The following is a 20,682-nucleotide window of genomic DNA, read 5'->3' on the forward strand; positions in this document are numbered from 1 at the left end:
TATAGTTCAAGGGAAAGATAGGGTAAGCTGCTTGACTTTCCCTGTCTGCAAATGCAAAAACTACTTTCCTGAGTTATATGAATTCATGTTTTTTATAGGAGATTTTAAAATAGTGATAAAATCATTCATAATTCTTCCACCCTAGCACAGGGACTGCCACAGAGGAGGGTCACTGAAGTTTTAACATCCTTTCTTAACCGTCCTCTGTCTGCAAGCTTCCAGATGGGTTGTCTATCAGTCGACTCCCACCAGAGGTGCAGCTTCCAGATCAAAACTGAATAATTTTTACCACATCCGTGGCAGAGGTGATCTGTCCTTAGGAAGTATTAGGTGTTCCTTTCTTTAAAGTGCAGCATTCAGATATCTTACACATAGCCTTTGAGAGTCATTAGTTTTCCCAAGAAATGTTTTTAAACGTCTTCTCAGCATTGTCGATGTTTTCCTAAGAGGACACATCACGTTCTTTGTTTCCTTGGCCTACCTGAAGCAGAGCTTAATTCACTAGCCTATCCAAAAAAAACCAAACCCACCGCCGTCAAGTCGATTCCGACTCAGCAACTCTATAGGATAGAGTAGAACTGCCCGATAGGGTTTCCGAGGCTGTACATCTCAAGGCTGTACATCTTTATGGAAGCTGACAGCCACATGTTTCTCCTGCGGAGCGTCTGGTGGGTTCAAACTGCCAACCTTTTGATTAGCAGCCAAATGCTTTAACCACTGCACCACCAGGACTTCTTTTCACTAGCTTATAGTGCTTTTAATTAATCTTCTTTATCTTGAGGTAGCCACAAGTCATTTTAAAACAGTAAGATGCTTCCTTTCTCTCTTTTTTAATCTGAAAGACAGTAAACTTTATTGATTTGTGAAAATGTTATCTTTAATTTACTAAATAGGAGTAAAGAAACTGTTTCCCCTTCTCTATTGTGTGGTCATGAGAGAAGGTGAACGATTAGGCAATAGTCACGTCTCCACAGTTAAGGAATCCATGGAAAGTATGTCAAACACAGCACATTTGTTTGTGTTGGTCAGTGGAGATATGAGTGTTGGGTATCTTTCTGATTAAGGTAATTTGAATATCTTAATATCTGAAACTGCTTTTTTTTTTTTAAGGTGGTCAAGGGTCTGGTCCGCCTCAAAACCAGATGCAGGTGTCCCACGGACCACCAAGTATGATGCAGCCCAGCCTCATGGGAATTCATGGCAACATGAACAACCAGCAGGCTGGTAGTTCTGGGGTTCCACAGGTGAACATGGGCAACATCCAAGGCCAGCCCCAGCAGGGCCCACCATCTCAGCTGATGGGCATGCACCAGCAGATTGTGCCCTCCCAGGGCCAGATGGTCCAGCAACAAGGAACTTTGAACCCTCAGAATCCCATGATCCTTTCGAGGGCCCAGCTTATGCCACAAGGCCAGATGATTGTGAACCCTCAGAGCCAAAATCTTGGGCCCTCGCCCCAGAGGATGACCCCACCCAAGCAGATGCTTCCCCAGCAGGGCCCACAAATGATGGCGCCACATAACCAGATGATGGGGCCTCAGGGGCAAGTTTTGCTCCAACAGAACCCAATGATAGAGCAGATCATGACCAATCAGATGCAGGGGAATAAGCAGCAGTTTAACTCTCAGAACCAATCTACTGTCATGCCGGGACCAGCACAGATAATGAGGGGACCAACTCCGAACATGCAAGGAAACATGGTGCAGTTTACGGGACAGATGTCAGGACAGATGCTTCCCCAGCAAGGGCCCGTGAACAACAGTCCATCTCAGGTTATGGGGATTCAGGGGCAGGTCCTGCGGCCACCAGGGCCCAGCCCACACATGGCCCAACAGCATGGTGATCCTGCTACCACAGCAAATAATGACGTCAGCTTGTCTCAGATGATGCCTGATGTTAGCATGCAACAAACCAACATGGTTCCCCCGCATGTGCAGGCCATGCAGGGAAACAGTGCCTCGGGAAACCACTTTTCAGGCCATGGGATGCCTTTCAATGCTCCTTTCAGTGGAACACCGAATGGAAATCAGATGCCCTGTGGTCAGAATCCAGGCTTCCCTGTCAATAAGGATGTCACACTAACAAGCCCATTGTTGGTCAACTTACTGCAAAGTGACATCTCTGCAGGTCATTTTGGGGTAAATAATAAGCAGAATAATACCAACGCAAATAAACCGAAGAAGAAGAAACCCCCTCGGAAGAAGAAAAATAGTCAGCAAGATCTGAAGTAGGTTGTGATGTTCATTTGTTTCTATGTGAACAACTTTTTGATGGTAAATTTTAAACATGTAAAAAATTAGAATAGTGTAATGAAATCCCCTTGCTTCAACAGTTATTAATTCATAGCCTATCTTGCCTTCATCTATACTCTCCCCGACTACCATTTTGATTGTTTTAAAGCAAATTCACTTTGTAAATACGTGTGCAATTAGCATACCTAGAAAAACTAATATAGTAAACCTATGAGAGCCAGGACTCAATGGGACTGCCTTGTTTTTCTGGGTCTTGCAGGTTTTCCACCTTTGACTCAGGGTGCAGTCTTACACTTTTCTGTCACTCTCTATTAGTGGAAAATATTTGAGTTTTCCTTCTCTGACAGGTTTCTGCCTTCCATAGGTTCCAGCTTTCGCAGGTTTTACTGTACTACTTTACTATTCTCAAATATCCAGACAATATTCAAATTTCCTTGATTGTTTTAAATTATATTTTTTTCAGTTTGCTCAAATAAGGATTCAAACAAAGTTCATACATTGCAGTTGACTAATACGTCTCTTAAGTCTGCAGTTTCAGAGGGGGTATGGCACCCATTGCTGAAAATAGCCAGTGTGACTACCCTGCAACTCCACCAGGCACTCGGCTTTAGGCTTATAATTAATGGTTGTTGGGGAAGCAGAGAGGCCGAGTGTGTTTTGGAAATGAAAGTTGCTTAAGGTGACTCTGTTCTGTCCTTCAAATAGAAGTTTTTTTTTTTTTTTTTTTTTGCTGGGATGTCTTTCCTTTAAAGGCTTTTTATTATCCCTACGGGAGAAAGATATGGCAGTCTGCTTCTATAAGGATTTACAGCCTTGGAAACCTATGAGGCAGTTCTACTCTGTCCTGTAAGGTGGCTATGAATTGACTTGATGGCAGTGGGTTTGGGTTTTATAATCCCTAGAAGCTTAAAACCCTACTCTAAGATGATTGAACCTTTTAAATCAGTTACTCTTTCAGTAAAGGTTCTCCAGGTGAGTTTTTTTTTGCAAGATCACAGCAGGAAGGGCAATTAACATTAATTTATATTTTATTTCCTGAAGCTAAGTATTAATTTAAATCATGTTTTTGTCTTCGATAAAATGTTTCCAGAAGGAACATTGATTTAGGTGGATTTTCTGCCTTTAATCATAAAACCAAAATTCATAGACATTTATTAACAGGGAATAGTGACTAATGTTATAAAACAGGTTAATTGAAATAAATTGCTACAGCTATAGAAAAGAATAGAGGAGCTTTATTTAAACTAGCTTAAATGTTCAAATAAAAACAACTATTTTTCTCCCAGCCTTCCCACATTTCTTTGGTTGCACTCTGATATACTCACTTGCTGCTGCTTGAATCTTATCCATTAAAAACCAACAGTTGTGTATTAACAACCTATGTTTTCCTAAATTCAGATTTAATAAGCCCATTAATTATCTAGTTTTTCTGATGACTATTCTTCAGTTAAATCCTTTATTTCTATCAACCTGTGGGAATAACATTTTTGTTGGAATAACTATTTTATTCCTTCCAGTAGTCTGGGAGTAAAATTGCAAAGTTATTTAGTTGCCATTAGTATGCATTTTTGCTGTCTTCACCAGCCCTGAGGGAGATTGCTTGTTGGGTCTACAAACTGTGAAAAGGGCCATATATAGCATCTGGGCTCCTAAGAAAGGGAGACATTAGGTTTAATAGGAAGAGCATCTTTTCCCAGCTCTACCACTAGCTCATTGTGGCACCTTGGGCCCATCTCTTATACCTCTCCTGGCCTTTGTTTTCTCATCAATAACATGAGAGGGCTGGACCAGATATCTGAGATTTTTTAGTTGTTCAGTTCTTTGAAAGTAAAGGATGCCATAGAACGCTTGCCTGTAACTTGACAGGAGAGAGAAGTCATATAAGGAGCAAACTGGTATAGGAATCTGGATGTGCTAAGGACCTGCTTCAGGTTCTAAACTTTTGTGTGCTGGGGCCTGGGGACTTCTAAAATGAATTTCAGGTGGCTTATAAAACTACACAGAATACAGTGATAAAGTAGTATCTAAAAGTAGGTGGAAACCCTGGTGGCATAGTGATTAAGTGCAGCGGCTGCTAACCAAAAGCTTGGCAGTTTGAATCCAACAGGTGCTCCTTGGAAACTCTATGGGTCAGTTCTACTCTGTCCTATAGGATCGCTGTGAGTCGGAATCGACTCAATGGCAACAGGTTTGTTTGTTTTTTAAGTAGGTGACCAAGATCAGGGTAAAGAGAAACTATAAAGGGTAGGAAAGAAATGTGCAGCTGGGAGTGAGATTACATACAAAATATGGGATGTGAGGCCTCTCTAATTCTTCAGGAATGTGGATATTAATAGATACATTTTCTTCATTGAGCATGAATTCTTCCCTCCATGCCCCCTTACACACTAAAGATTCTAAGCTACACCCAGGTCAAAATGAAGGCATCCCAAAGCCAATGGGGATATGTGCAAATATTCATTGTGCAACCAAATTAATTATCATTATTTGTTCACCATCCTTCCTTGTTCTCTGAATAACGTTGTCATTAGCCAACCTACAGCCTCTTGCCACCATTACAATATCCAGAAAAAGAAACAATCTAGGCTCTGGTTGAATCTCATAGCTACATTTACAGATAGTGTGGTTTCACAGGAACAGTACTTTATTATGTTGATAGCCCCAAATTTGAGATCAGGTCTTAAAACATCTAAGGGGTGGATGATTACATGAAAACATTGTATCAGGAATTTGTATAAATAACCATGCTATTAGATTGAGTGGATTTTAACATTTAATAATATTGCTAGATAATTTTTATGGCAAATATTGAATATTCAGACTGGAGAGATGTTAATAGTGGGAAAGATGATAGTGCAAACAGATTTTAGTTCTTCAGAAATGAGGGAGGGGTTAAACTAGTTTTGTGTGTATACTATTCAACTTACTCTCAAATGTGTTACTGGTTTTTTAGCACCCCAGATGCTCGCCCGGCTGGTTTGGAGGACTCTGATCAACAGTCATTGCCTGGAGAACAAGGAATTAACTTGGACAACTCAGGCCCTAAACTGCCAGAATTTTCAAACCGGCCGCCAGGTGATAAAACGTTAGCTAAAGATTATATACTTGTCATCATTTACATAGCATTACAAAGCTTCCTTCTCTTCAAGGAAATAATTTTATTTTATTTTGTTTGCTAACTAGGCTGCTTTAGCAATTTAATGTATGTAATACTTTGGAAGCTTTGGTTTGATATTAAGCAAATTATTCAAATATAACTTCTGAAGGTATTTGTGTGTGTGTGTGTGTGTGTGTGTATTCTGCTCAAATTATCCCCAGTTATTTTAAGTCCCCGTACAATTAGACTGAAATATGAAGTGCCTCTTTATTCTTGTCAATATCAAGGCTCTAGTTGGCAACAAAATGGATTAAGATTAAATGGAGAGATGTTTTTCACTCTAATCTTGCTTGCCTGCCTTTCCTGCATCCTTTCCTACTGGAGTTTTCACAGAGCAGGGAACTATCAGGGTTTAAAACAAGATAATCTTTGTTTATTGAAATTTTATTATGAATCTTTAAAACACAAAAAATATATAAAGAATAATACAATAGACATCCATGTACCTACACCCCAGCTTAATGATAAATAAATAATACCAATATTGTTGAAGGGAGCCCTGGTGGCACAGTGGTTAAGCACTCGGCTGCTAACCGAAATGTATGTGGTTCAAATCCACCAGCCCCTCCGTGACAGAAAGCTGTGGTAATCTGCTTCCATAAAGATTACAGCCTTGGAAACCCTATGGGGCAGTTCTACTCTGTCCTATAGAGTTGCTGTGAGTCAGAGTCAACTCGACAGCAATGGGTTTAATATTGTTGAGGCCTCCTATGTTGTGCCCCTCTCTGATTATAAAATATTATCCTCTAAATGTTTAAAAATTAGTGTTAAAACGTAAAAAGTGCCTAAACTTCATTCCAATCTAGATATTATAGAACCAAGACCAGCTGCCACAGTATCTCTATACCTTGTTACTCTTGGCCTGAGCAATGATTTGTAACATTATTTCCTCTATGACAGAGTGAAAGACATACAAGTCCTTCTTACTTAGGCCACTTTTCCTGTGTATACAAAGGATTATGTTTTGCTTCTTCCTCACTAATTATTCTACTTCCTTTTTGACATATAAGAATGATATTATTTTAGGGATAAACTTTAATCCACCTTTAATTTATATATTTTAAAAGTGAATCATCATGATGTCAATACTTCATGTTATTTCTTACGAATTACTTAGGTACAACCACATTTCCCATGAGTGAGTTGCAGCAGCACAATTGAGGCTGGGAGGTCACCAGTCTTTAGCGGGTATGTCCAAAAGGTATTATGAGCAGGAAGGTACCTTTTTCCCTCAGACACATCTGAACTCTTTTTGTTGTTTAAATCCCAGGGGTCCTCACAAACATTAAAAGACCTTTATTTATGTGTCCTTTCTGCAGATTTCAACCTGGGGACCAGCAGGCTGAATTCAGCCTATGATGTGTTTGAATTGTTATGCTATCTTAAACAAAAGTCTGAATGTAAATGCCTTTAGACAGGGCATCTGCTTTGCCAGTTTGGCACTGTCAACAGGATTCCAGCTGTCTTATACCAGCCCACTCACTCTTTACTACCTGCCTGGCCCATAAAGGCATATGCGTTTGCATCCCTTCAGTAATAAATTTGGTTTTGACTGTGTTATGGGCACCGTGTGTGTCCTGGCTTTCCTTCTGCTCCATTCTGTCATGTCAACCCCAATCGGTCTTTCTTATTGTTAGTACCCTTTGGACTGCTGCGTCCAGCTTCTGGACACTTTATAGCAGCCATGCCCTTAACTGTTATTTTCAAGAGGCTGCTGTATTGTCTGTGCTGTTCTCTTTGGTATTTACTGTGCTATCTGGTGGACTGATTTTAAAGACTAAAGGATCTGTGCCATAGCCCTGACATCAAGGGGCTTTTGCAGAAATGACAATTTTCTTAAAGTGGGAACCCCAGACTAGATGCGGAAAATAAAAACCCACTGTGGCTATGTAGCTAAAAGGACAGTTAAACCTGTAGAAATTACTTGGGCCTAAAATAGAAAGGGATTTAAAAATAAAATTAAAAACTTTCAAAACTGGATTCTGTATATTTTACTCACTGGTGCCATGGAAATCTTTGGCCAGAAGATATTAACTAGCTGTTAAACAAATGATCCTGTGGGTCAGAGCAGCATTGGGTAACTGCTCTGTGAAAATCTTGAGCCAGCATTTCTTTAGACTGCCAGAACAACTGTTCTTACTCCTTTGCCTCCTTAAAACCTTCCCAATGTATTTTTCATGCAACGAGTTTGTGAAATTGTATCCCAGCCATATGCCCACTTTTTCCCGCTTAACCACCTTTATTCTTGGTTTAATTTGATGATCTTTTTATCCTTCCTGCTGATTGTATAAGGTTTTGCTTCTAAAATGCCAAGTAAAACCTTCACACAAGAGACTCATTGGAGATCTTGCCTTCTGCAAATCTGTAAGGCATTGTCCATCAGAGCTCTTTTCCCAGAAACTGTTTTTCATTCCTGAGGGCTATGCTTCTGGCTTCCTTACTCTCCAATTGTGGATTCATAGAAAGTATTTCTCTAAACAAAATTTTGCATGTCAGAGAGTAAATGGAAATAGATATTTTTGATGTAATTGATATTGTGGATACTCATAAAAACTTCAGGGCCCTCTTCTTCTTTTCAATCTGTATATCAGCTTCTGATAGCACCTACTGTTTATTAAACTGATTTATGTCAGAGGGGTAGTTTAATTCATTTGGGTTCTCCCCAAGGATTGAGCCTGAAGGATGCAGCATAGTGTGTGGATCCATGGATTGGAGTAATTTTAAATCCCTTTCTTCAGAAAATGAATCCTAGAGTTTTATATTTTACTTCTGTTGAAAGAATAAAAAGGCTACCTTCAATGCTGGCATTTTCAACAAAACCAACTCTTAAAAAAATTAACCCTTTGCTAACAGAAAAAATGAATCCTGTATGCTTCACTTCATTCACAAGTACAGTGAAATATGTCTACATGAGACCACAGTGTTGGGTGGTCAGCTACTTGCTGTTGATGGAGTTTTTCTTGTTTCATCTGAATGTTTGGCTGGCGTAGACTTGGCCGCTTTCAACGCATAGCACAGAGCATCTATCAGTCTTAGTGCAGGATTGCCTCATTCATAGGCCCTGAAGACTGAGGAGCTCCAGGTTCTTGATGCTTTGCTTTTTTGCTTCCTTGAGCAGTGTGCCCCTTTGCTTATGTCGAATAAAAAGGGACTGTTCCCCACCCCTCCGGAAGGGGCATGCCTGAGCTGTTTGTGCACAGTCTGTGCAGCCTAGATGAGTATTGCTTGGCTATACTCTAAAGGTTGCAAAGCTTTTCATGCTAAAAATCTAACTTCCCTGATTTTGGGGGCTTGTTTTAGGTTATCCTTCTCAACCAGTTGAACAGAGGCCACTTCAACAGATGCCTCCTCAGCTCATGCAGCATGTGGCACCCCCACCACAGCAGCAGCCCCAGCCACAACTGCCTCAGCAGCAGCAGCAGCCACCACCTCCCAGTCAGCCACAATCTCAGCAGCAGCAACAGCAGCAGCAGCAACAAATGATGATGATGCTCATGATGCAGCAGGATCCCAAATCAGTTAGGCTTCCAGTCTCCCAAAATGTCCACCCCCCAAGAGGCCCCCTGAATCCAGACTCCCAGAGAATGCCCATGCAACAGAGTGGCAGCATGCCTGTCATGGTCAGTTTGCAAGGACCTGCCTCCGTGCCACCATCACCTGATAAACAAAGAATGCCAGCGCCTGTGAATACTCCTTTGGGAAGCAATTCAAGGAAAATGGTATACCAGGAGAACCCACAGAATCCTTCCAGCTCACCAATGGGAGAGGTGTCCTCACTTCCTGAAGCGAGTGGCAGTGAAGTACCATCTGCCTCGGGAGGCCCAAATAACATGCCTTCACATTTAGTAGTTTCCCAGAATCAGTTAATGATGGCAGGGCCAAAACCTGGACCATCACCCCTTTCAGCAACTCAAGGTGCAACTCCCCAGCAGCCTCCTGTAAATTCCCTGCCCAGCTCTCATGGCCACCACTTTCCAAATGTGTCTGCTCCAACCCAGACATCTAGACCTAAAACACCAAACAGAGCCAGCCCCAGACCCTATTACCCTCAGACGCCCAACAACCGCCCTCCCAGCACAGAACCTTCAGAAATCAATTTGTCACCAGAAAGACTCAATGCCTCCATAGCAGGACTCTTCCCCCCACAGATTAATATTCCTTTACCTCCTAGGCCAAATTTAAACAGGGGCTTTGATCAACAGGGCCTAAATCCAACAACTTTGAAGGCCATTGGGCAAGCACCTTCAAATCTTACCATGAATAATCCTTCTAATTTTGCTGCCCCACAAACTCACAAGTTAGATTCTGTGGTGGTGAATTCTGGAAAGCAGTCTAACTCTGGAGGAACAAAACGGGCAAGTCCAAGCAACAGTCGCAGGTCTAGTCCTGGGTCCAGTAGGAAAACCACCCCAAGTCCTGGGAGGCAAAATTCAAAAGCCCCTAAACTTACTTTGACCTCTCAAACAAATGCAGCCCTGTTGCAGAATGTGGAGTTGCCGAGGAATGTATTGGTCAGTCCCACTCCTTTGGCCAATCCCCCTGTACCCGGGAGCTTTCCTAACAACAGCGGGCTGAATCCTCAGAATCCCACCATGCCTGTGGCTGCAGTTGGGGGTGTTCTCGAGGATAACAAGGAGAGCTTGAATGTGCCTCAGGACAGCGATTGCCAGAATTCCCAGGGTAGGAAGGAACAGGTAAATATTGAGCTAAAAGCAGTCCCTACCCAAGAAGTTAAAATGGTTGTCCCTGAAGATCAGTCCAAAAAGGATGGGCAACCTTTGGATCCTAACAAACTTCCCAGTGTCGAAGAGAACAAAAATTTGGTGTCTCCTGCTATGAGGGAAGCACCAACATCATTAAGTCAACTTCTTGACAACTCTGGAGCTCCTAATATAACCATTAAACCCCCTGGGCTTACAGATCTGGAAGTAACACCTCCAGTAGTTTCTGGGGAGGACCTCAAAAAAGTATCTGTCATTCCCACACTGCAGGATCCGCCTTCTTCTAAAGAACCCTCTGGTTCACTAAATTTACCTCATAGTAATGAGCCGTGTTCAACCCAAGTGCATCCAGAATTGAGTGAGGTCAGTTCTAATGTTGCACCAAGCATCCCTTCAGTAATGTCAAGACCTGTCAGCAATTCTTCCATTTCCACTCCCTTGCCCCCAAACCAGATAACTGTTTTTGTAACTTCTAATCCCATCACAACTTCAGCTAACACATCAGCAGCTCTGCCAACTCACCTGCAGTCTGCATTAATGTCAACAGTCGTCACGATGCCCAATGTGGGTAGCAAGGTTATGGTTTCTGAGGGACAGTCAGCTGCTCAGTCTAATGCCCGGCCTCAGTTCATTACACCTGTCTTTATCAATTCATCCTCAATAATTCAGGTTATGAAAGGATCACAGCCAAGCACGATTCCTGCAGCCCCGCTGACAACCAACTCTGGTTTGATGTCTCCCTCCGTCGCAGTTGTTGGCCCTTTACACATACCTCAGAACATAAAGTTTTCTTCTGCTCCTGTACCACCTAATGCCCCCTCCAGTAGCCCTGCTTCTAACATACAGACAGGTCGACCCTTGGTCATTAACTCACGAGCCACCCCTGTTCAGCTTCCTTCTCCCCCTTGTACAACTTCCCCAGTTATCCCTGCTCATCTTCCTGTCCAGCACGTCAAAGAATTGAATCCAGATGAGGCTAGTCCTCAGGTGAGCACCTCAGCAGATCAGAGCACTCTGTCCTGTTCACAGTCAACCACAATGGTTTCTCCCCTTTTGACCAATAGTCCAGGCTCTTCTGGCAACCGGCGAAGCCCAGTCTCATCTAGTAAGGGCAAAGGAAAAGTGGACAAAATTGGCCAGATTTTACTGACCAAGGCGTGTAAGAAAGTCACAGGCTCTCTTGAGAAAGGGGAGGAGCAATACGGTGCAGATGGAGAGACTGAAGGCCAAGGGCTAGAGACCACAGCTCCAGGGCTCATGGGAACAGAGCAGTTATCCACAGAGCTGGACAGTAAAACCCCAATGCCCCCAGCACCCACTCTGCTAAAAATGACCTCTAGCCCTGTAGGCCCAGGCTCCACCTCAGCAGGACCCAGCTTACCTGGCGGTGCTCTCCCCACCGGTGTACGTTCAATAGTAACCACTCTGGTACCCTCTGAGCTCATCTCCACGGCGCCGACCACAAAAAACAATCATGGTGGCATGACATCTGAGCCACTTGCGGGTGGCCTGGTGGAGGAGAAGGTGGGATCTCATCCAGAGCTTCTACCCAGCATAGGTATGTACTCGGGACCTGACATCTTCTCCTCATGTCAGTTTGTTGATGACCTATACAAGAGAAAGCATGACTCGTTTTCTACTTTGAGGAAGAGGAATGGGCTAAATGATAGTAGTGGTAGTTTTATTTATTGGTAATGCGTTGGAAGACATACTTTCAAATCCCATGTTAAGTTTACATTCATTAACGTGGTTCTCTCAGCTCCTGAGATGATGATATACCTTTCATTTCTATTATAAAAGTTTTTCAGTTTACAAGGAAGCATTTTTACATACATTATCTTACATCTTCATACCAACCATGGCAAGTAGTCTTAACGCCATCCTATGGATGAGAAAATTGAAGTTCAGAGAAGTTCATAATTTTTTTCAAAGTCTATACTGTGAACCTCCAGTATGACACACTCCTTTAAATATGAATAGCAGCCTCTGCAGGTTCTCCTTACCATAATGACGACTTATTCTCTACTCTCTGTGTGCTATCCTCGGGACCCTTCTCTTTGTGTCTGGGCTACCTCAGCAGAGAGCTTCCCAGAAAGCCAGATTTCATAATAGACACAGGAGGAGCAGAGTGGTTAAGAGTCACATAGGCTTGGTTTGGTATGACAACACCAACATTTACCAGCTGTATGGGCTTGGGCAGGTTACTTGGCCACTCCAAACTTCAGTTCCTCTTTTGTAATATGGGGACAATAGTAGTTGTAAGAATTCAATCAAGGAGTGCGTATAACATGCTTAGCCCAGTGCCTAGAACATAGTAATTGTTCGATAAATAGTAAAAAAATATTACTAGTTACTTTTTGATGCAGTCTCTTTGTAAATTGATCCTTTCTGTTCATGTATATCTAGTTCAGGTTATTTCCTGTGTACGATGAAAGTGGGCTAATGATGGGAGCATAGGGTGTCGTTACACACACCCCTTCCCTCCCATACACATGTTCCTCCTATGAAGCCTAAGTGGTGCAGAAGTTCTGTTTCCCCCAGAGTGGAATCAGCCACACACTGCCAGAGCTGGAAAGGACCTTCCAATATCCTAAGCCAACTAGCAGTACCTGGCTTGTTTATGCAGCTGAAATGCTTCGAGTGCCTACCACTGAGTGCTAAGCACCCAGAAAGAGTAGAGAGAACACAAGCTTCAGGGTAAGGTCAGACTTCAAATTCTAGCCACAGTGGTTACCAATTGCAGTTGGATAAATTCCTTAACCTCTCTGTTTAGCTATAATTATTTCACCTGTAAAGTGGAGATTGTAATTCTTACCTCCTGGAATTTATACAAGGATTGAATGAGAGGACTTAGGTAAAGCAGCACACAGAGTTCCAGAAAGGTTAATTCCCCTTCTCTCTGCCTCCTCACCTCAGTGCTGGAGATATGAGGGCGGATAAAAGCCCTCAAGGAGTTCACTGACGGTGCAGGAGGCAGATACTTGATAGGCAGTTACAAGATAGTGTCTCTGATTGTAATTCTGTTGATGTAGGTGAACCCTAAGAATTAAAAAGAAACCCGGTGTGACTTAAATATATTCTCCACTATTAAATATTTCCATTTCTACTTTTCAGGGAACTTTTCCCTCAGGTAACAAGAGAATAATGATAAAGTGATTAGAAAATATTTTAATCTGGATCATATATAATACTAGAGAAATACGTGAGTCTTGAGCCGATGAAACCAGCAGTTGGAAAATTCTCATTTTTAGTTAAAGCTGCCCATTTTGCTTATACAGGCAGTCCCCGGGTTACGAACGAGATCTGTTCCTAAGTGTGTCTTTAAGTTGAACTTGTAGGTAAGTTGGAACAGGTGAATACAGTTCTTATTTAGCCTTATTTTAGTGCAAGATAAGGCTCGAAGCCTTTTCAGCGATTTAAAAGCTGCAGGTGCAGCAAGTGAAGGTGATTGTTATAAAGAATTTGTTGCGGAGTTGGGGTTGGTTCAGTCATTTCAAAATGAGGGCAAATTTACATAACATTAAAGGACAAGTACGAGTTGTCTGTAACTCCAACATTCATGTTTGTAACCTGGGGAATGACTGTAGTGAGTGTTTCTATTCTTTCTCAAGAGGCTTCCGTGCTTTTACCTTGAAAATGTGAGAATCCATTACTGAAGTTAAAAGTAGAAGCTAAGGTATAATTTTAAGCTATAAGCATCCAAAATAAATTTCTTAATACAAATGCATTATTGACTGCTTTACTAAGCAGAGAAATCTATAAAATTCAGTTTCTACAAGAGGGTAAAACTAGTTGTTGCAGAGTTTATTAGAGATAAGATTTATCTAGACTGAAGTGTCAAGATGGGAGGACATACTCTTGAGTGACTGTGGTATGTCTGCCATTTTCTTTATCTTTACTGTATAATCTGGGAAAGTTGAGTTCTGGAGTACGTTGTATATTCAGCTCCATTCCTCTTCAAAGGCCCGAGTTCTCTCTGTCCTTCAAAGCCCAGTTCTGATGCTTCTCCCATTAATGTACCCTCAGATTTCTCAATCTAAAATTGATTTCCCTTCCTTTGGACTCCTGTAGAATTTTATACTTTGTTTTTCCTTCATATGACTTCACAGTGCACGCCAGCGTACCACATGCGTATATCTTATCTTTAATGCTAGACTGAGTTCCTGACAGGCAAGGAGGACAAGGGTGCCTGGCGCAGTGCCTTGGCCCTAGTAAGTTCTTAGTAACTATTTGTTAGATAAGTAAATAACAACCTATCATACTGATTTATTAAGTATGAATTAAATAGCTGCTTTATGTCAATCATTCTTCCTAGGTGGTGTATAAAAGTACAAAATAAATTCATTCCTGCTCTCAAAGAGAGTGTAGTCTTAGAGAGATGAGACAGAATAAAAATTAAATGCTAAGGTGACTGGTGTAATCATTCCTCTGAAAGTGGTTTGGGCTGCCTGCTAAGGTGTTTTTGTGTTTTTTTTAAGAGCTTTGGGCAGAACTTGACACCAAAAAGCAAAAAATGTGGGTGCTGTTGTCTTCATGGCTACCTCCTTCCCTGGTATTTGTACATATTTAAAGGAAAAACAAATACCCCTAAGTGCTAGTTTTTGTTATTGTTATTCATTTTTTAAGTTGGTTTTGAAATATAATTTCAAGCCGGACTTCGAGTATTGCCCTTCATTTAAGAGAATGTGTGTTTCAGCAGTTACTTAGTCCTTGATTAAGTTAATGTTTTCTGTTTTGTTTAGAAAAGGAAGTAAAAGCCCTGTATTTTTTTCTTGCCTTAGCCTCTTCACAGAGTTTAACCCCAAAGGAAACTCCAGTCACGGCACTACAGGGGTCTGTTGCTAGACCAGGTAAAGACGCATTTGGAAAAACTTCTCGGAGCAGAATGGGTTGTGTGTGAGGAATTGCTGCTGTCCTCATGTCACATGTTCTCATGCCAACAAGTGTCTGGAACTGTCTTATCTCTTTGCTTCAGAGCCAACTTCAGTTGAGTGGCAGAGCTTATGCAATACTATTTGAGGTTGTTTTCCCCTGACCAGCTTACTCTCTTACGCATTCCTGGTGTCAGCCAGAGAACTCAAGAAGGGCATCTCAGTGCCCATTTCCTGTTTGTCACCCAGCATGGGCAGTTTCCATTGTGATTTTCCCTGTTCCATAGGTGCCCTGGCACCTATGGCTAGCAGCTAACTGGCTGGCATATGGTAACTCACTGGAGTGGAAGGCATTAATGCATTGAGATAGTAATTGCCATTATCGTGACAGGAGTGGAGTCTCGTTCAAAGAATCTCTGCTGCAGTGAGAAAGCCATTTCTCCAGGGAGTTAAGGTCATTTCAGTCATCTCTGGATGGCATTAAGTTTCTCCCCATGACAAGATATTGTAAATAGCCCTAGGGATGGTGTTTCTGGAAGGAGTCGTGGTACTCTGACAAATACTGCTATGGGATGCTAGGTCAGCTCTGAATGCAAGAGGATGTTGATGGCAATAATAGCACTGTTTCTGCCTTCGTAGATCAGACTGCCGATACAGATAAATATCATAGATATGATACAGCTTGGTCTTGCCTGGCTTTTTGTTGCTGTAGGTCATTGAGGTGTATGATTGCTTCCCACAAGTAGGTAAGAATCTCATTGGAAGCACAATTCATATGCTTAACAAAATTAGTGAGAAAAAACAACAGTGCAACCATGTTTAATTTTGCGATTCTAAGCCAATAAAAGTAAAGTATAACCTGTGATAATTTTACAGCCTGCTTCAGGATGCTATGTCCTATGTGATGAAGAAGACTTTATAGTGTACACTGTTTGGGTAAAACCAGGCTCTGAAAAGAATGTATCAGCAAAAAACACTTCAGCCACATAGTTTCTTTCTTTGCTAACCAGTTGCTCACATGATGCCTGGCATTGTGCTGGACATTTGAAAGGGGTGGGATAGATCAAATTATTCTGAGAAGTGGAATAGGTAATGAGAGTCATTTTTGGTGAGAAAATGACCTGCTAAAAAGGGGAAGAGAATTCCATTTCTTGTGCCACCTCTTTACTCCAGAAAATGAGCTTTACCATATCATATGTCTTCTTTTCAGAGTAATTGACCAAAGAATCTTGTTCTTTTTAAAAGATTGGCTTAAATAAATCTGAAATAACCACAAAGCCACTGGTTACTTTTGCCAAACCCCTTTGATCTTCACTTATGTGAACTAGCAGTGATAGTGTTAAAATTCTCAAAAGCATTGAATTTTGTCTTGTTTCCAAAGAGCAAGCTAATCCAGGTTATCACCTCTTCTGACCTGAGCCATATTCATGTTTGAGCACATATTCCCTGAGTTTGTATGTTCCATCCTATCCAGCAAGGTAGCAGAAACTCAATGGGTTGGGGCTCCCAGGCTGTATGGATTAGATAAAGGACACTAAATAGCAAATGAGAAGCAAGGATTCCCTTTTGCCAGCATCTTACATTGAAGGCAGGGTAGTCCAGTCTCCTCCTATGAAAGGCTGTATCAACATGATCATCATAGCAATAATAATAGTATTGGATGATTACTGAATATCAGGTACTGTACTAAAATTTTTATGTGCATTATTTTAGTAAATCTTTATTTTGAAGTGGGTAAAGAGGTAATCCCCATTTTTCAGATGAGACATTGAGCACAGAGAGATGAAGTAATTAGCCCCAGGTCACACGGCAATAATAATAGTAAGCAGTGGGGTCAGAATTTGAACCCAGGCACTGTGACTTTACTGCTTTCTACATGGGAGGTTACCATGTAGTTAGTAGGGTGGGTTAGACATGTACACAGCCTTAACACTGAGTATGAGGTACTGTGTGCCCTGAGAGGGAGGAAGGGTATAGGCAGTTGGAGACCAGAGGCAGGAGAGTTCAAGGGCCATCTGGTGCATCAGGGAGGGCCTTTTGTAGAAGGTAGAATTCTCTGAAGGCATGTAATGGAGGAAGAAGATGTTTTTCTCCTGGTCCTGAGAAAGAAGTATCTAGTAAACCCAGGGAGTGCTTATTTGTGTAAAACCCTGCTAGACAAATCATGAAGTTTTTCCTTTCTTGGAGAGCATTGCTAGGAGATTGAGGAAAAGAGGAACATAACAGGGTCTGTAGAGAAAACCTCAAAGCAAAGCAAGCAGTATTCCCTCTAGAACTCAGAGAGGTTGGAGGAGAGTTCATGCTTAATAGATGTTCAAGACATATTTGAAGATTATTGTCTTTAAAAAAAAAGAAGTGTCAAAGGGTGGAGATATTTTAAGAATGAAAACAGCCTTTCTACGTGAGAGGAAGAGGCTTATTTTACTAACCTAGTTGTAGCTGAGTGAAATATGATCCAGGTAGTGTGAGTTTAATTCTATTGATCCAAACAAGATTATTTCATGGTGTGGAGTAGAAATAAAAATAGACCAAGTGTCTCGTGCCCCAGACAAACCAAGCTGTGTCCATGCCAACTCTGTCTCTACCATGTAGGGTGAAAATCCTGAGTACTGAGACACTTCAGCCTAAATAGGGCATTCAGAATTCTTGTCGACACCTAGCTTCTCTCTGTGGACATGTACACTAGCAGCTTCCACATCTTATTTTTGTCCTTTGTATTTTTACAGAACTCGAGGCAAATGCAGCCATAGTCTCTGGGCAAAGGTAAGATGATGGTTTCTGCATACTCAGCCTGAATACGGTATAAGCCTCTTTGATGGGTATTGGCTTTCTGAGCCTTTAAACCACTCCTCACCTTGTCCTTTTCCTTCATGCTTTCACTAGTCTGTTTTTCCTGTTAAAGTAGGGAGGAATCATGAGTCCTAACCCTTCAGAGGTAACATTTCTCTTAATAAAACTTGGTGGGTGAATTTCTACCTTTTATGATTGTTTTGAAAACTGAATAACATGTTCAGCTCTCACCATAGTGAGTAAATAGTAAGTTCTCAATAAATGGGAGCCGTTGTCATTGTTGGAACCCTGGTGGTGCAGTGGTTAAGGACTCAGCTGCTAACCAAAAGGTCAGCAGTTCGAATCCACCAGCCTCTCCTTGAAAACCCTATGAGGCAGTTCACTTTGTCCTATAGGGTCGCTATGAGTAGGAATTGACTTGACAACTGGTTTGGTTTGGTTTTGGGTTATTGTCATTGTCATTAATAATAGTCCTTGTTACTACCTTCTGAAGTATAGCTGTTTCGCCCCCATTTTACAAATGAGTCAAGGCAAAAGAGAAAAAGCCAGACAGGGTCTGAACCCCGAACCCGTGCTCTTTCTGTTATACTATACCACATTATACTGCCCCACATAACCTAACAAAATGAAATACCACTGTGGCGTCAGCCTCATCACCCACATGGAGAGTCATATTGTAGTTTTCCAAAAATCATTCCTTTTTTAATGTAGGAATCCACTAGATAACATTTTTAAGAATTTTTCATATTTGAGTATCAACTTAGGACTCCCTGGGTGGTGCAAATGGTTAAGCACTGCTAGCTGAAAGGTTGGCAGTTCGAACCTACCCAGAGGCACCTCAGAAGACAGGCCTAGTGATCTGTTTCTGAAAGGTCACACCCTTGAAAACTCTGTGAAGCATTTCTAGTCTGCACACATGGAGTCGCCATGAGTCAGAATTGACTCAGTGACAACAAGAATAACAATGTCAACTTAGTTTGTAAAGCACCTTCACAATCATTTTGTTTGTTTGTTTGATCTTCATTATTAACCCTGTGAGGTGGTAATAATTTATTTGAATTGTATTCTGGGCCATGCATTGAGCTATGAGCTCCCTGGTGTATTATCTCATTTAGTTTTCACAGGATCTAGGATTTAGGAAAGTAAATTCTGTTTTACAGGTGAAGAATCTAAGGCCCAGAGAGGTTGACTAAATTGCCCAAAGTCACAGATTTAGTAAATACTGAAGATGGGATTCAAGCACAGGCCTTCTGACTGTAGAGCCCTCACTCCTAACCTCTATATTGTGGCAGACAAGATGGGGTTTTGTAGATCAGGAGTCTGAAGCTTCAGTAAGAGTTAAATATCATGGCCAATAAATGCGTGGCTAAGACTTGAGCCCTGTTATTCAGACTCCACATTCATTGCTATTTCTACTGCACCACTCTGCCTATTTGGTTTTGTCTGTGTTGGGCTAATATTTGAATTAATTTGCATTTGTCAAGCATATACCAACTACGTGGCTAGGGAAAGAAGCTAACCAGACTGAAAATCCTCTCTGGGTATTTGTTTCCAGAGCTGCCTGAATATTGGCCATATAAACACCAGGAGGATATTACTGTGGCTTTTGTTTTACCAGGAGAAAGAGCCACCTCCAACAGGAATCTTCCTTCCTCAGAGGCTTTGACAATTTTCTGGTCTCCCAACCAGAAAGACATCATCACCACTTCTAAGAAGAGGTGTAAATCCCCCTGACTTGTAATTCTGCCTCAGCTCCAGCCTCCCTTCTCCTTGACTTGCCTTGGCTTGTAGTTGGGTGTCGATCAGCTGTTATCCATAAAGCTATGGTAATGAGCAGGGTGGCCAAATTCCCAGCCATAGCAGAAGGGTCTCCAGCAGGAGTGAATGGTGGAGGAGTAGGGATACTTGATAGTTTTCAGACCATGGTTTGTGTCCTGAAGGAGCCCACAGTCGAGTAGAGGACACAAGACATCAAAATAGAAGATGCTGTACAGTCTGATGTGTGCTCTAGAATGCCAGGTACAGATTGTGAACCAAAGGAGGAAAGAGACAAGTCCAGTTGGGGAGTGAGGTCATGGAAGACTTCCCAGAAGAGGCATCCCTTTGCCCAGTTTTTTTTTTCTCCCCATTATTTTGGTTCTGTGCCTTGCAAGCATTTTTTTTTTTAATATTTTATTGTGTTTTAGGTGAAAGTTTACAAAGCAAATTAGTTTCCCATTCAACAAATTGTACATAAAGTGTTCCATGATCTTGGTTTCAACCATCACATTGTGTCAACACTCTTCCCATTTCCGCCCTGGGTTCCCCATTTCCTTTTGTTTGGTTTTCCTACCCTTTCCTGCCTTCTCATCTTTACTTTTGGGAAATGTTGGCCTTTTGGTCTTCCTGTATAATTGTTTGTTGAATACCAGAAAGTTGTTTACCTGTGTTTTATTGACTATGCAAAGGCATTCGACTGTGTGGATCATAACAAATTATGGCTATCATTGCGAAGAACGAGAATTCCAGAACACTTAATCATGCTCGTGACGAACCTGTACATAGATCAAGAGGCAGTTTTTCGAACTGAACAAGGGGATATTACATGGTTTAAAGTCAGGAAAGGTGTGCATCAAGGTTGTATCCTTTCACCATACTTATTCAGTCTGTATGCTGAGCAAATAATCCAAGAAGCTGGACTGTATGAAGAAGAACAGGGCACCAGGATTGGAGGAAGACTCATTAACAACCTGCAATATGCAGATGACACAACCTTGCTTGCTGAAAGTGAAGAGGACTTGAAACACTTACCGATGAAGATCAAAGACCACAGCCTTCAGTATGGATTACACCTCAACATAAAGAAAACAAAAATCCTCACAACTGGACCAATAAGCAACATCATGACAAAC

General features: G+C 41.7%; 1 protein-coding gene across 4 annotated transcripts in view; it reads left to right on the forward strand.

Annotated features, from left to right (window-relative positions):
* NCOA6 (nuclear receptor coactivator 6) overlaps positions 1–20,682 on the forward strand; it is a 98,218-nt gene that overhangs the window by 58,779 nt on the left and 18,757 nt on the right. For all 4 annotated transcript variants that reach the window (XM_023725152.1, XM_023725161.1, XM_004370416.3 and 1 more), the window contains 5 exons: positions 1,111–2,227; positions 5,206–5,327; positions 8,710–11,688; positions 14,912–14,980; positions 17,728–17,764. In XM_023725152.1, coding sequence (XP_023580920.1) covers positions 1,111–2,227; positions 5,206–5,327; positions 8,710–11,688; positions 14,912–14,980; positions 17,728–17,764 — 4,324 coding nt within the window. The remainder of the gene's footprint in view (positions 1–1,110; positions 2,228–5,205; positions 5,328–8,709; positions 11,689–14,911; positions 14,981–17,727; positions 17,765–20,682) is intronic.

This window comes from Trichechus manatus, unplaced genomic scaffold, assembly GCF_000243295.1.
Source record: "Trichechus manatus latirostris isolate Lorelei unplaced genomic scaffold, TriManLat1.0 scaffold00008, whole genome shotgun sequence".
NCBI classification, from domain to species: Eukaryota; Metazoa; Chordata; class Mammalia; order Sirenia; family Trichechidae; genus Trichechus; species Trichechus manatus.